The sequence below is a fragment of the Lytechinus variegatus genome, chromosome 4 (assembly GCF_018143015.1).
Source record: "Lytechinus variegatus isolate NC3 chromosome 4, Lvar_3.0, whole genome shotgun sequence".
Lineage (NCBI taxonomy): Eukaryota > Metazoa > Echinodermata > Echinoidea > Temnopleuroida > Toxopneustidae > Lytechinus > Lytechinus variegatus.
Genome location: NC_054743.1, coordinates 38,425,714 through 38,441,585, shown reverse-complemented (window position 1 = coordinate 38,441,585; position 15,872 = coordinate 38,425,714). Strand labels below are relative to the sequence as shown.

The 15,872-nt window shown below is 37.2% G+C and overlaps 1 protein-coding gene across 1 annotated transcript in view; it reads right to left on the bottom strand.

Annotated features, from left to right (window-relative positions):
* Window positions 1-387: 387 nt before the first annotated feature.
* LOC121414003 (runt-related transcription factor 1-like) overlaps window positions 388-15,872 on the bottom strand; it is a 55,246-nt gene continuing 39,761 nt past the window's right edge. The window contains exon 4 of the mRNA XM_041607038.1: window positions 388-3,770. Coding sequence (XP_041462972.1) covers window positions 2,896-3,770 — 875 coding nt within the window. The 3' untranslated portion in view covers window positions 388-2,895. The remainder of the gene's footprint in view (window positions 3,771-15,872) is intronic.

Below are 15,872 nucleotides of genomic sequence, written 5' to 3'. Positions count from 1 at the left end.
AACCACCACCACCACCACAATCGTCATCATCATCTTCATCATCATCTTTATCATCATCATCATAATCAACATCACCTCCATTGTCAGTGCTAAGTACCTTTCTATTTTTCATCATCATCACCACCACAACCACAAACATCATCATCATCACCACTACATCATCATCATGGTAATCATCATCCCCACTCTAATCAGATGATGACCACAGGTGTCATCAATTACTAGTATTCATACATCTCGATATCTAGACTTCCATCTCATTATTCGAAAAATAAGAATATCATTTTTTTTTTCAAAAATGTTATTCAAAATAAATTGTAGCACTCTCATTCAGTCATAAGAAAATTAAGACACTAAAAATGACGAAAAGGGCAAAATAATAATTAAAGTGAACAGATTGTTTTATTCCCTGTAAAAATCACAAACATGAACAAAACAAAGCTCAATTATTTAAACATGGAATACAACATCACAGTGGACCGCATAATTAAGTTGCACAACCTTTCAAGAAAAGTTTCAATAAATAAAGACAAAAGGAAATCATCACATATCCAATGGGTATAGGTTTCTACAACCCACACACCACTTTTAAATTACGTTAAGAAAAACACATTTATTTTTTCTTTTCTTATCAATGCCACATCCTGATATACTTTCATGAACAGGTATTAAGGGGGATTATTTATCCATCCTAAAATGGCACTTAAGAAATAGGGATAAAAGAAACCTTACTTTTGGAATGTTGGGATGGTATCATAAAAAAACCCAGTATCAGATGAATCTATATATATTTCATAAAAGGCGAAGGTGGCATGGTTAATACATCGTATAAATTAATGTTTGCTACCAATAAATATATATTGCCTCATGGAAGAGAATATGGTTTTGAATATATTACATATCTAAATACTTGCCAAAGACTGAAGATGGAATTCATGTTTGAATAAATAAAAGACGAGTTTTATGTCCCATTATCATATGGATTCCAATAAATGAATATTCAGTCATCATGATGATTTTGTTTACTGAATCACTTAGGCTATGAAAGAGTTGACTTAACACACGTATTTGCAAGACAAACAATGTGTATAGATAAGACAAGCTATTTCAAATTACAAAGCACATAACAATATTACAGATCAGAAAGGGCAACGTCGTTACAAATTACAACCTAAATTTTCAGAAAACAACCACGAGATGAAAGATTATGAAGAACTTACAAGAAACAACTTTTCCGCATGAAAAAAGGGCAAAAGCAAACATTCGAGTTTGTAACTCGGTCACTGGTTAAATACATTGAATTACGAAATAAACTGAAAAGGCATTACTTATAATTTAAACGTATTTAAGGCTGACATGAACACAATGCAAAAGGCCGATTTCTATTTCAAACGAAAATGTTTGTCACATTTGTATATTGGCATATAAAATTAATCAACAATACTACAGATATTTTGACATGAATTTTATGGATTTTTTTATTGTCTGCCCAGATTATAGACCAAGAAACTGCAGAACTTTTAATGAACACTTCAACAACCTTATGCCAGTACTTTTCTCTTTAACACCATTCAATCTGACATAGCCACACATTTTGAGTTAAAAACATCATTCAGTTGTCTCATGCAGAGTCTTTTTTGAGATGAAAACCCTTAAAATCCCCTCAATTAAAAGGAAGGAAATAACCAAAAAATAAAACTTGAGTTGGAACTTCAAACATACTGCAATAATCAAACCATGCTCTCAAAATCATCGATGCACCACTCCCCCACAAACCATCAACTAAACATTTTATTCCTTTAGAGACATAAAGGCATTACTTATGTGTTCAAGCATGTGATTTAACGTCCTTCTGCTTCAAAAGAAATTATCTAAATTTCAATGTTCTCATCAACTCTAGGAAAGCCTGTTATTTTCACTTCATGCAACTCCAAATGTACTTCAAATATCCAGGGACATAGTTCATTTACTACCAATGCTGATTAGCATAAAACTTTCAGGAGATTCATCATTGATTTATTCACATTATTTTTTACAAATTCAAAATATGTTTCCATTTCCTTTTTAAAAATACATTATCAACTCTATGAAGGGTTGAGAACCATTCTCAACATCACTCATTGCACAAAGTATTTGATAACATTGCTGTAACATATGACAATCATAAAAAAACCCACACATATCATTTCTTTTTACAGGTTTAAGACAAAAAGAAAACTTTGTATCTGTATTTACACGAAGGTGAGGTTCATTCATAATATCTGTGACAAAAAATTTACAATGAGTATTCTTCTTTTCGATGGAACCTTCCATTTAAAAGGGTGATCATTAAAGCTCTAAAACGACAGCATCTGCATCACTGAACACATTTAATATACTTTTTAAAAGAGGTTGAATAAATTGCATTGCAGACTGATGATTGTTATCTTACATGAATCTTGCAATTAACCATGCCCTTGTCTCACACTTTTTGACTATATGGTACATAAAATTCAATATGTACACTCTTATATATCCTCTGTTTTATCTGTGAATGATGATGATGATGTGAAGCGATTATGTTACAGCTCACTCACACACACAAAAACAAGTGCATGGGACTACATGGAATGGAATGGCATTGAAATAATGAATCACGAATATAAAACTTTTAAGGAGGGTGGTTGTCGTTCCAGTCAGTCAAAGATAATATCATACGACACAATTGGAAACCGCAGGCTTATACTTCGTATCAATTACGAACATCACCGCGAATCCACTTTGCATCGTTTTTGCCTGTTCATCAATACATAGGTAGCAGTGTCGCTGGGAATACGCCAATCTAAACGGTCTATCAAATAGACTCGATAGAGTCCTTCAAATAGTCTGAAAAATATATCCATGACCGCCAAGGAATCAGTATGGCCGCCAGACGTCCTCTTTTCTTGAATCATCAACAGTAGGTAAGTGTCCGACGGTGGTGTTAATATTCATCTGTCCCATGCCTTGTTGCATTGGTGATATGTTAGTAACAGGACTGTTGTTTCGATGCTGCTGCATCAGAGCGACCCCACTATTCTGCATACCCATACTCTGTCCCATTGTCCTGGCTGTGTTCAGTTCAATCTGACTTTGAGGGTGGCTGCCGTAGTTCAGAGCCACCGTCAGCGACATTTCAGCCGACGGGTGGGGAATTTGCGAGATGGTTTCTCCTCCGACGTCCCGCGGTCTGTTGTCTTGTTTGATCTCCTGCTTCTCGTCCGGTCTCGTCGACGGCAGCATGGGTATGTGGGAGCCGTCGTAGTAGGTTTGCGACGACGGCGACGACATGTACAGGTGGGGGTACAGGTGATACGGGGGAGAGTTTGGCAGGTAGGGTGGCGATGTCAGCGTGACGGGCGTAGTGGTGGAGCTGGAGAAGATATCCTGAGAGGATAGAGGAAACGGATTGGGTGTCATTGGCAAGATGGTGCGGGGTGAATCACCTCCGGATGACAGCACGGACATGGACGAAGGTGTGTAGGAGGTGGAGCTGACGGCTTGAGCGGATGGGTAAACAAACCGGGAATCCTGGACCTCGCTGGCCCTTGTTATCGAGGTGGGGTAGATGCTGTCAGGCTTGGGGTATTGTTGGAGAGTCGAGTTCTGCTGACCTAGCAACGCAAGGTCTGTCGGTTCAGTCTTGATCTGGGGCGTTAGTATTGAGGAATCTGACGGTTGCGCTACTGTTGTTGGGTAAGGGTTGTAGTAGGACCATGGCTTTGAAGCTTGTCCTTGGTGCTGGATGTTATCTGTTGTAAGAAATATAAAAAGACAAGAAACAGAGGTTGGTTAATATCACTGATCAATAAGAACTAACAAAGAGTAAGCATGATTGCCTATCAATTTATCATGAATTTATGTTCTGCAGAATTAACTCAATTACACACTACTTGAAATAAACTGTATGCATCGACTACAACTGTACACTTTTTCTCAGTGTCTAACCGAATAAATCATACTTATAAAAGCCACATTAAGGTACCAAAATAAATATGTTTGCCCTAATGCTTAACACATTTCTTAATCCAATAAAACATACTTGAATGTCGATTAACTATTTTTCAGCATCTCACTGAATAAAACTACTATAAATGCCACATTAAGCTACCAAATATATATCTTGGCCCTAATGCTTCAAACACTCCTTCAATTAATAAAGCATACTTAAACGTCTATTAATATACTAATTAATTGTAATTAAATGCTCATTAGAAATGCACTTCATAACCTGAAACTATTTTCCTGAGGTATCAGAGAGTCATGTTAATGACACTAATAGTTGGGATGAAGCTCAAAGAACATAGTCATGTTAACAGCTGATATTTCATGGTCCATGTCTCATACCCAACATGAGTCATTAGAGAGGTCAGCCAAAAGTTCAACTCTTATCCTCCCCCTTCTCTTCTTCTCTCCATGACTCTGTCACTCTCTCTCTCCCCCTCCCTCTCTCCATCTGTCTTTTTCTCTGTCTCTACCTGTCTGTCTTTCTTTCTCATTACCTTTCTGCCTATCTGTCTATCACTGTGAACCCCTCTATCTTTCTCTCTTTCTACCCCCCCCCCTCTGTCACTCTTTCACTATCTCCTTCTTCGTGTGTGTATGTGTGTGTGTGTGTCTCTCTCTCTGTCTTTCTCTTTTTTTCTCTCCCCCTCTGTGTTCTCTCTTTCTACCCCCCCCCCCCCCTCTCTCTGAGACTCTGTCTTCCCCCTTCACCCTTCTCTCTGTGTTTCACTCTTTCTACCCCCAAGACTCAGTCACACCCCCCCCCCTCCTGTCTGTGATTCTTTCTACCCCCTCTCTCTATTTACTCTCTATCTACCCCTCTCTTTTCAGCCTTTCCCCCCTTTCTCTCTTATTCCTTCTCTCTCTCCTATTCTCCTCTGCCCATATTCCCCACTGCCAAAGCAAATGAATCATAGCTTGCAGTATGAGTTGCTATGCAATCTCCTACACAATGTCCCCTTTGTAGGCAAATGGAAACAAGATAGGGTTTGTGAGTTCATTTGAAAGGTATTAATCCTGCATTATACTTATCAAGTGCCTTTCATCAAGTTGAGTTTCGCATGCAATTGGACAAATACTTGTATGTATTAATCATCATGAAAACGCATGTATTTTCTTGTAACTCCACATATTGCATTCATCATCAAAAGATATTAATTATATACAAGGATTATGGATTAATTCTTAAATACACCAAATACTTGTAATTACTCCACAACCCTCTATACTCGCACAGCATGGCAAGGATGTAGTCGTACCTTCTCAGCAGAAATATGCAAATTTTTGGAAATATTTCATAATACAGTATACTGCAGGGATGTCAGCACATGGTACCAATCTTATCCTGGATTGCTTTATTTTAAAGCTTCCTTTATTGATTTTGCAATCACTGAAGAGTGAAAGAAAAGAGGAAAGGTCACACTATAAGCCTACACCAAAGCAGTGACGGGGTTTTCCCAATCTAAAGTTCCTTGTTGAAATAAAACAAAAATCATTCAAAACCATTGCCTTCCTGTTTTAGACATTTAGTTGAGAGAAGACAAAGGCCTACACAAACTCCACTCTGTTATCATTTATGATATACATGAGAGTAATTGAGTTTAGGGTAAGGATAAAGATGAAATTAATACATTTCCTAATCCTTACATGAACAAAGGTTATATGGATCAATTTAATATAGGCCTATTTTGTAGAAGAATTCATTTTGTTAATTGGTTTGTGTATTACAATGTAATAAGGTTATATGGATCAATTCTAATATTATATGTAGAAGAATTTATTTTAATTGGTTTGTTTATTTAGGTAATACAGTGCTTATGTTCAATAATGTAGTCTAACTCTAAGATGAATGAACACAGTAATCAACCTTGTATGGGGGGGGGGGGCAAGTACCTGCAAGCCCCTCCCCAAATCTGTATGCCAATAGAATCCCCCAAATAAGTTCCACAACAAACAAAAAATGAAGGAAATATGGGAATTGAAAGGGAATATACTATGAATTTCTGAATATCATGTTAAAAGCTGTCACTAAATGAGATTTTAACTTTATGAAGGTCAATTTTTTATCTATATGAAAGTGAAGTTTTTTCTTCATTTGGAATTTCCCAAACAAGAATGGACGAAATGGTTTTCTGTCACTTTCACAAGAGCATGTCAACTGGAAATGATTTCCTCATTACCGTCATCCTACTTATATTGACCGCCAATGAAAATCCTCACTTTTCACAGAATTAAAAAAAAAAGGAAACTCGTTTGAGAGTGTATTTCTGGAGGACTTGTGTATGTCATTTGATTTCCAATTGGTATTTCCAGTTGGAAATTGAATTCAAATTGAATTCAAATTGGAATTTTTTCGTATTCACTTACATGCAGTTTTGTGACAAGGATGATTTTTCTTTGTAAATTTATGCAGTCCATTGAATTACTTATGGTCTATCATATTAGTAGTAATTGCTTCTTTTATATAATACACATGATGGAAACATTTATTTGGGCCTGATTATATTCTCTTGGAACTTGAAGAATGAATGGAAGATGAACCCTTTGGCTGTGTGAATCAAAATGATATCTATATATTCTTAAAGGGGAATCCAGCCTTGGCCATAAAATGTTGTGTTGGGAAGGAGAAAAATAAATTAAACAGAATGGTGAAAGTTTGAAAGAAATTGGACAAGCAGTAGGTGGTTTCAGACCGCCTCGAAGTTCGCCAGTTCCAGGTATTCTCTGATCGGGAAATTTACCCCGATCAGAAAATACCAGGTATTTTGGTAATGTGAAAGCAAACTACGCGTAATCTCCCCGAAAGAAAATACCCGCTAAATAGTAGGTACTTGGCGAAATTACGAGAACTTTCGTGGGGATTTTTCCAAGGTCGCAGGTATTTTGGCGATGTGAAAGCAAATTACGGGAACTTTTATCCCAGCGTGTCGTTGGGCGCGGCGGCGTGGGTGGCTGCTGGGCTAGAGATTTTGAATCTCCCGCCTTGCCTGCTTATCAGACCACACTGCGCATGCTCGTAACTTCGGGAACTTATCCCGAAGGATGTGTTTCGGGGCGGTGTGAATGCAGGAATAATTAACGGGTATTTCTTAGCCTTAAAAAGTTCTCGTAATTTAACGGGGATTCTTGTGATCGAGGCGGTTTGAAACCGCCTAGTAAGAAAGTTATAGCTGCTTAAAAATTGAGATCACTAATACTATGCAGATTTCAAATTGGCAACTTTGTAAGTAAATTATGACAAGGGGCAAGGACAACTTTCCCATAGGCCATGTACTTTATTATCAGGGATTTGTGGTTTTCTCCTAAGTACCCATTCCCCTGGGGCAGTAATCTAAATATAACCCTTGTAGTATATTGTTTTATGTCCTCATGAAAGAAAAATATAATTTGAAATAAAACTTTTGGGAAAAATGACATTTTAGCCACAATATGTATTGGAGTACATGGAAGAGTAGTCCTTGCCTTACATCACTATGACATCCCATATGCGGCTAATTTGAAATCTCCATGGGTATAGTGATTACCAATATTTACAACTTTTAAAAATTCATATCTTTCTTTTTGTTTGTCCAATATTGTTCAAAATTTCACCTATCAACTTGTCTGATTTTTATTTTCCTTATAAAAACAAGTTTTTATTTGGGTTGGATTCCCCTTTAAGGCATATGGGAATGGACAATCCAGAAGTCATTGGGTTAACATGATCGGTGATGATCTAATCAGATGCATTCATGTCACCCTCAGTTCAGGAAATCAATGACCCATCAACCTTTATGGAATTAAAGGGAAGCAGTTTTCCTGAATTACCTCTTTCACTACAATGTCTTCACTCCTTTCAAAAGGAAAGGACTCAAGTGTCTATTATCCTACCCATTTTCCTTCCTGTGTGCTATTGACCCTAGCATACCAGTGTCATGACTGCACGGTTTCTTGGAAAACTTATGGATTGCCTCATCGCCCTCTCACACACTCACTCGAACACCGAAATCCTTAGTATTCGATTACAATAGGACCCAGTGTGTGTGTATATAGTCACCCTGTGTGTGTATAAGGACAACTGCTGCATGTGACAGCCAGTCATGCGTGGATTGCTCCATTATCACTCACATCCGGAGGGGAGCGGAAGGAAGCAGACCAGGTAGGAACGAAAAAACAAGGTATTTAAAAAAGTCACGGGACTTCTTTCCAAGATAAACTGTCTGTATCCAAATTGATTGTCTGATGACCTTGAAGTGTTGATGCTGATGATACAATTAGAAAATCTCGACAAAAACACTTCCTATTATACCCCCATATCTAGTCACATGGAAGTCCCATCAACCCGGCTTCCACCCACGAACGTGGAAGTGGTAGGACCCAACTGTCAATCAGCATGTAAATGAGGGTCTTCATGAATTATTTATGAGGTGCGTGAGTGACAGAACTGCTACCAGCTGGAAGTGCATTGTGTGGGAACAGTGCACTGCACTATGAAGCTTTGATACCAGTGCAGTGGCAACATGCTGGTAGAAGGAACCGTTTTAATTTCCAAGGTGCTAGAATCGCTACTCATGTCATCTGCATCAAACATTTAATTGAATTGTTCAAGTCGAACATTGTTTCATGTTCTTAACGCTGTAAAAGCGTGTCCCAGATAAAACCCCCCCCCCCCGGAAGAAAATATCAACATAGAACATCTACCACCAATAACACATAACAGCAGTCACTTTAATAATACGCTTATAACTCTTATTCTACTGTATTTCTTAATAGTCTAAACGTGCTTACGCAGGGAATGTGAATGCATTACCAGATCTTGCAGCAAATTGCTTCACTAAAGAGGATCCAAGTCAATGTGTACATATTGGTTTATCAGTGATTTATTAATGTAAATATACAGTTATCAGTAGGCCCTGTTCTTAATCATGATCAAAGCAGCCTCTTAAAGGACAAGTCCACCCCAACAAAAACTTGATTTGAATAAAAAGAGAAAAATTCAACAAGCATAACACTGAAAATTTTCATCAAAATCGGATGTAAGATAAGAAAGTTATGGCATTTTAAAGTTTCGCTTATTTTCAACAAAAAAGTTATATGAACGAGCCAGTTACATCCAAATGAGAGAGTTGATGACATCACTTACTCACTATTTCTTTTGTATTTTATTATGTGAAATATGAAATATTTCTATTTTCTCATCATTGTCATATGAAATGAAGTTTCATTCCTCCCTGAACACGTGTAATTCCATTATTTTAACATTTTGTGCTTTAGGCAAGGAGGTCCTAATCGTCAAATTCGTAAAAATTGAAATATTGTATAATTCAAACAATAAAAAAACAAGAAATAGTGAGTGAGTGACATCATCAACTCTCTCATTTGGATGTAACTGGCTCGTTCATATAACTATTTTGTTGAAAATAAGCGAAACTTTGAACTGTCATAACTTTCTTATTTTACATCCGATTTTGATGAAATTTTCAGCATTTTGCTTGTCTGATTTTTCTCTATTGATTCAAATCAACATTTTTCTGAGGTGGACTTGACCTTTAACAACAATTCCCTGATCAAAGAGCTTGATGTAACATTGGCATTTATCAGTTACATACAATCCTTTTAATTGAATCCATTAAGGAGTGATGAACCTATTCATCATTAACAGCATTTAGGTTCCATTGGGTGTGAGTAGCCTAGTAATTGCCACAAAAGACTTCGCAAACAATTGTGGGAAAGTAAGACCAGAGTTTCATCTTCAATTTCCTACTTCATCCAGCTCCAAGAATCTAATAAGTAGGTCAGTTCATGATAGGTCCATGGTCAGACGGTCACCTCTCCACACACCACCCCTATAAATATACCATCACCCCTGATGATGATCCTTCTCTTGGGACCAACCACCAGACACATCCCTTCCCCCAGCCTTGAGGGTCACAGATCCTGTCTGGATGGCCCACACAATCAACACAGCCAGGGGACACCCACTACTTGTCCTCAGCCAGGACAAGGTCACACCATGGACATACTCCTAGTCTACATCTAGTCTGCTTTGCTAACCCTTCACTCGAGTAAAGGGTCTGAATTGCAGCCTAATCAGGCCTTGCGTACTGAAGGCCCTCTTGCTATGAAACAGCAAGTTCTGCATGTGCTGGTCTTTGCGTGGTGACACACTTATTGATCAAAGATTCGATCGGGGTCTGTGCCTGCAGACTAGTCTACATCCATGGTTGTACCAAGTTACTAGTCTGTTGTGCAAAACCCCTCACTCGAGATAAAGGTTTACTAAGACTTGTGTAATGAAGGTCCTTTGCTCTGGCCTGATAAATGAAACAACAAGTTTTAGATATGCTAGTCTTTTGCATGAATACCCACTTGTTGATCAATGTTTCAATCAGGGTCTGTGCCTGCAGACTACCAAGTTACCAACTCAGTCATTGCACAAAATCACAACCTATCCCCACTAAATATTGGCATTAATGGGTGTCAAGAAGCAAATGAAGAATAAAATTCAAAAGTTTATTTTCCTTGCAACAAATAAATCACTTGATGATTGAGAACTAGACTTTGGAAGAAAAAAAATTTGTATCGGAAAAATAAGAAACTGTTGATTTTGAAATAAATCCATCACATTTGCAACTCTGAAATCAATATAAGATTTTTCATGACTAAATATTAGACTACTGTAAAACAGAAGAACTGATGCAATAAAAAAAGACAAAAATGAAATTATTTGCTAATACTAGGCCTGGATAATGCTGTGATGAAATTGGACTTGCACATTTGTCGGGACGGTAAAAGAATCGCTCTATGAGAGAGAGAGAAATGTATTTCTTTAATTGTGTGTCACTGACCGGCTAAAATCAATGAAATCCCACCGCAATCTTCAAGTAATATTGATTAGCCGTTTAGTACACACACTCATATGCCTTTCTCATTTTACCGACAGATTTCCCCAAACATCCTAATTCCATCATGATTTGGTCTGTCTGAACGAGCGATATATTTTGGCAATTTCATGGTTTTGCTCTGGACGATCGATCAGAGAATATTGGTTCTTTGAAGTAGAAGAAGAAAAAAGCTCAATGGATATCTAAAAAAAGCAATTCATGAAGGTATACATTGTATTTTAACATTTCCATACAGTAATTTTTTTTCCACGTATGAGGTTGTTTTAACAACTAGGAAAATAAAGACATTAACTTTCTTTAATGATCCCTTTGAACAGCAAATTTTAGTTTGTTATTTCACCAAATAAAATCACACTAACATCAAAATCAATAACAGCCATGTACGAACCTACAAACTGAGTCTTGTATGTCATCAAAAAATAAAATCACACTAACATTAAAATCTGGAAGAACAATAACAGCCACGTATGAACCTACAAACCGAGTCTTGCATGTCATCAAAATGTCTGTATTTGCAATTAAGGTAATTCAAATGTTTATTATCAGATTATAAATTCATGTACGAACAAAATGTATTCCTTAATATAGACTAATGGTTAGACCACCATAACCTCATATTTTTTTTTATTTGGGAGCTAAAAGAGGAGTTTTCACAAACCTGTTGACCATTATTTGAAAATAAACTCTAGAATTCAACAATTACCAGCTTTATATATTCATATAAAGTATGATACTTCTCTAAGACAACAAAAAATTTCTGTTTGTCATCAACTATATGATTTCTCAAATCAAAGTACAAACACCTACTTATAGAGAATGCATGTCTTAATGCCATCAATCAAATCTGAACTTCACATTTCATTTAGTAACAGTATTGTAGGGGTGTTTTATATATATCCAAACTGAACATCTATATATGCAACGACAGCCAAAAAAGTCTTTTTCAATCTTAAGTCCAACCATCGGGAAGTTTGGACATGACTTCACAACAAACTAATTAGTACGAAATGCTAAATTTGAGACGCAAAGGCACTCCAAACAGAAAATTGGGGGAAACGCTGTTGAAAACATTCAAGGAGGGTATATTGTGGCTGCAGCCATGTTTGTACTCTCCAGAAGATACGTTTAGAAATGTGTCGAATTACACCGCACCAACACCACAGAAAGAGAAACAAGAGAACCAAACAACAGGAGGCATATCTCCTGGTATGAACCTACTATTCAAAGGTAAAGAGAAAGTGGGAATGCACTCTGAAGGCCTATACGGTCCCTCTCTAGGACTGAGATGAAACTTGAGTCACATAAGAAGACATTATGCAAGCCTCTTCTTTTCTGTTCTTCCCTTTACTTCTGGAGCATTTTTGTAATGGTGGACGGCGGGTTCCAATTACTTTCCATTATGCATTGGATTGAATCACTCATTAAAGTTGGGGAGATATCCGATAGCCGATGTCTAGTTGGGAGACAGGTAAACAGCACTTGTGGGAAAAGAAAGAAAATAAGAGCACTGATACCTAATACCAAAAGAAGATAGAGCTTGTCTCTCTTATTTCACTTAAATACCCCTCCCTAAATCCTCTACACAAACGAGCATCTCTCCTGTCAGGGGGAGGGGGGGTTTTGAGGTTGATATATCATCAAATATTATAATCACTAAATTTGCATGCCTGACATATCACCGGTTTGAAGCTACCGGGATGCAAACTCGTATACTCATAGACAAGTTGTAATGCAATTCTCTACACAAAATCTTTCCTTATACCAGCACTTGAAGAAAATAACATTTAGAGCCGAGTACAAATCAATTTTGTTTGGCTATTGAGCCACAAAAAAATGATGTGGCAACTCATGAAACTTAGTGACTGGATGCGAAATGGTTATCATCTCATTCTGATTATCTAGATAATTCAAATTTTATTGTTCATCTGGAATAACACACACAAAAAAACTATGTTCATATCTTTATTTGCTTGATGCTTATTTTTTGGCTGGGTCTGTAAGCTAAAATTGGTAATCTGCAATACTTTGCTGGGTTTTATTTCACGTTCCTATCACAGTTTTAAGTAAAATCTACAAATCAACAATATTCTTCATAAAAGCCTTTTAAATGGGCAAATTGTTAAGAAGGTAATTGAGCACTTCGTACACTCTTTCGAACGCCACAACCCTGAAAAGAAATGAATCAATTTGGAAGTGGTTTTGTGGCATGCTGAGAAGCAACAAAATGCTATTCAAATAATATCAAAACTTAACAATTCAAATAAAAGAGAGGGATTTTTAATATCATCAGCACGGTGAGATGTATAATTGAGAGAAGCTAAACTTGTAATTGGCTGGAAGGGGCTTACCATAAAATGCCCATAAATCATGCAACAAAACAAAAGTTAGGCCCAGCAGCTGTACAATTCAGTTCTATATAATATCATTTACAGGCACTAAAACAACAATGCACACATGCGCTTCCATGTACCTGCATATTCGAAGGAGTCTGTGGTGGTGATGTTATTTTTGTCTGATTGCGTGCCACAAGTAATTGAGCACCTCAGTACCATATCACACCAGAGATACGATGATGAGATTGCAAAGATAACAATTATTAAAAAAAAAACATTTTTCTTTCAACCAAAGTGTCTTTCTGTACTTACAGTCATCTCTATAATCAGTTACATAGAATACGAACCGATACTCCAACAACAAAACAGATTCTTTAATGTGATTTTGCAGTATTTCTTTGTCTATCTCTGTTAATCTCTGTTTCTTTTTATATCTTCATATTTACTTCTGTCTCTGGCTCCACCCCTCCCCATCCTGACTCTTTCTGTATGTATGTTTGTCTCTAACTCGATTCATGTCTTGCTCTGTCAGTTTTGTACTCTCTTTCTCTGTCTATTTCCCTTTCTCTCTCTTCCCCTTCAATATTTTCTGTGGACGAGCTGGAAACCCATACTATCCTTCTGTTAATTCACCCATGGTGAGAATCGAATCAGTACACCTGATCATCCTGCCAGCCACCCATTCGCCTATCAACCCCGAGAACTAACCGGGTCCGGGTCCAAATGGGTTCATCCAGTCTAACAAAACATCAGTCAACGGGCACATTATTGCAAATGAAATGACGCAAATGGTTCATTAGCAAAGGGCTATCACAATGATGGGCAAGCAATTGAGTCTGACTTCCAGCACTTCTTTTTCCTTTCTCCCAGCCCACCCTCTGCCAAGGTTGCCTTCCAATGCAAGGTTAATCTATTAACCAGGGATGGTAGTATGAGTTGAAGGTCACAGAACCCTTTTATGATGGCAACAGCCCTTCTTGTGAAAGCAATTCTGTCATCGTCACCGTCCCCTGATCTTGACCTACAGCAGTCAAAGACAATCATCAAGCATTCCCAAAGGAACACCTCTCATTTAATACACCATTATCAAGGTGACAAATCCAAGGGTTGTTCTAATCACCTATCATTTCACACTCCATAGATTCACATCCATCCATGGGGTCATGACCAACAAGGGTTTTATGGAAGCAGCAAGTCAGCATTCTTTCAGGCTTCGAAGGCATAACTGATCCGAGCATACCATGGCTCGAACCCAAACGTATCAAGGTTTCATATAGAATGAGGCTTGTCAAAGGATTAAACATAACTATGCATGCCCCATCTCATTCTCCTTTAATCATAAACAAAACAAGCAGGTGTAAACTTGATACTACTACTAAACTAAAAAAAACAAATAAACATGGGCGATTCACACAAGTTGTTAGGTGAGGATACCCAAATGGTGACTCAAATGTCTCAAGCTTATGCATAAATTTAAACCAGAACAACTCTGAGATGGCGGCATCTTCTTGTCAGACTTCAACAGTACTCACTGATCAAGACATATACATTTGCCCTCCAACGAGCAACAACCTTGGCCCTGGATTTCAAGGGATTATACTGAAGTTCACATGAACAATACTACCTAAGCTGCGTGTGGGATGACCAAGAACCAACGGAAAGGTCCTCCGGCACTTTACTGAACAACGTCATAAAAGATGGCACAGGACAGGAGTTAATCACGCCTTTGAAAATAGTAATTAGTCATCTTTGAGGCAATTCATATGAATTAACGACTTATTTTGTCAAATATTTTGTGACCTGGTAGATACTGGAACCATACTATTTCGATGCAGAGCCTGTTGAAATTAAAGTTTTGGTTTTCAAACATTTTAATGTGAAATATTAAAGTACACACCTGAAACAATAAAAAGTGTGCAAGAATCAAATAAAAATGGCTTAATTATTCAAAACTGCCAATGATCTGGGAAACGATAAACATTGAAGCCATTTACTTCCTATAAGCCAATTGATGTAAAATATACAACAACAGCAAAAAAAAACCCTAACAAATCTAATCTAGAGAAACCATAAAGGTTAAACTACCGATAATCAACCAAATTGTATTTGGGGTAAACTCTTGCAACTTATAATGTAAAGCAACTAAACATTTTTTTGTTAAAGTTTGTTTGGCGAAGTATAGAAAACAACATCCTTTCCTTGCCCACCAATTATAGCCTGTATTGCACAAACAAATAGCAATGTCAATCTTGATGTAGCATAACAATGATAAATGAACAATAAATAAAAATCTGTAGAGCAACTATATTTGAAAGTAAAATCAGGTAGAAAATTGCATGTTCACAATCTTCATATTATGAACCACAAAAACACTTGGCAATATGAATTTTGATTATTGCCACACATGGAGGCTCCCATAGGCCTAGGACTGGTATAACGACCAGCTCACTAAAGTATTTATTTTTTACTCCCTACTTATCATCAATCAGCTCTCATTACATCATTCAATTGAAAGTTGCATGTTATAATGATTAAACATTTCAAAATAAAACACATCCATGGCTGACTTCACAAATCAAATATCACGTTACTATCACCCCAGTTAAATAAAAATGCTCTTCAAAGATCATGC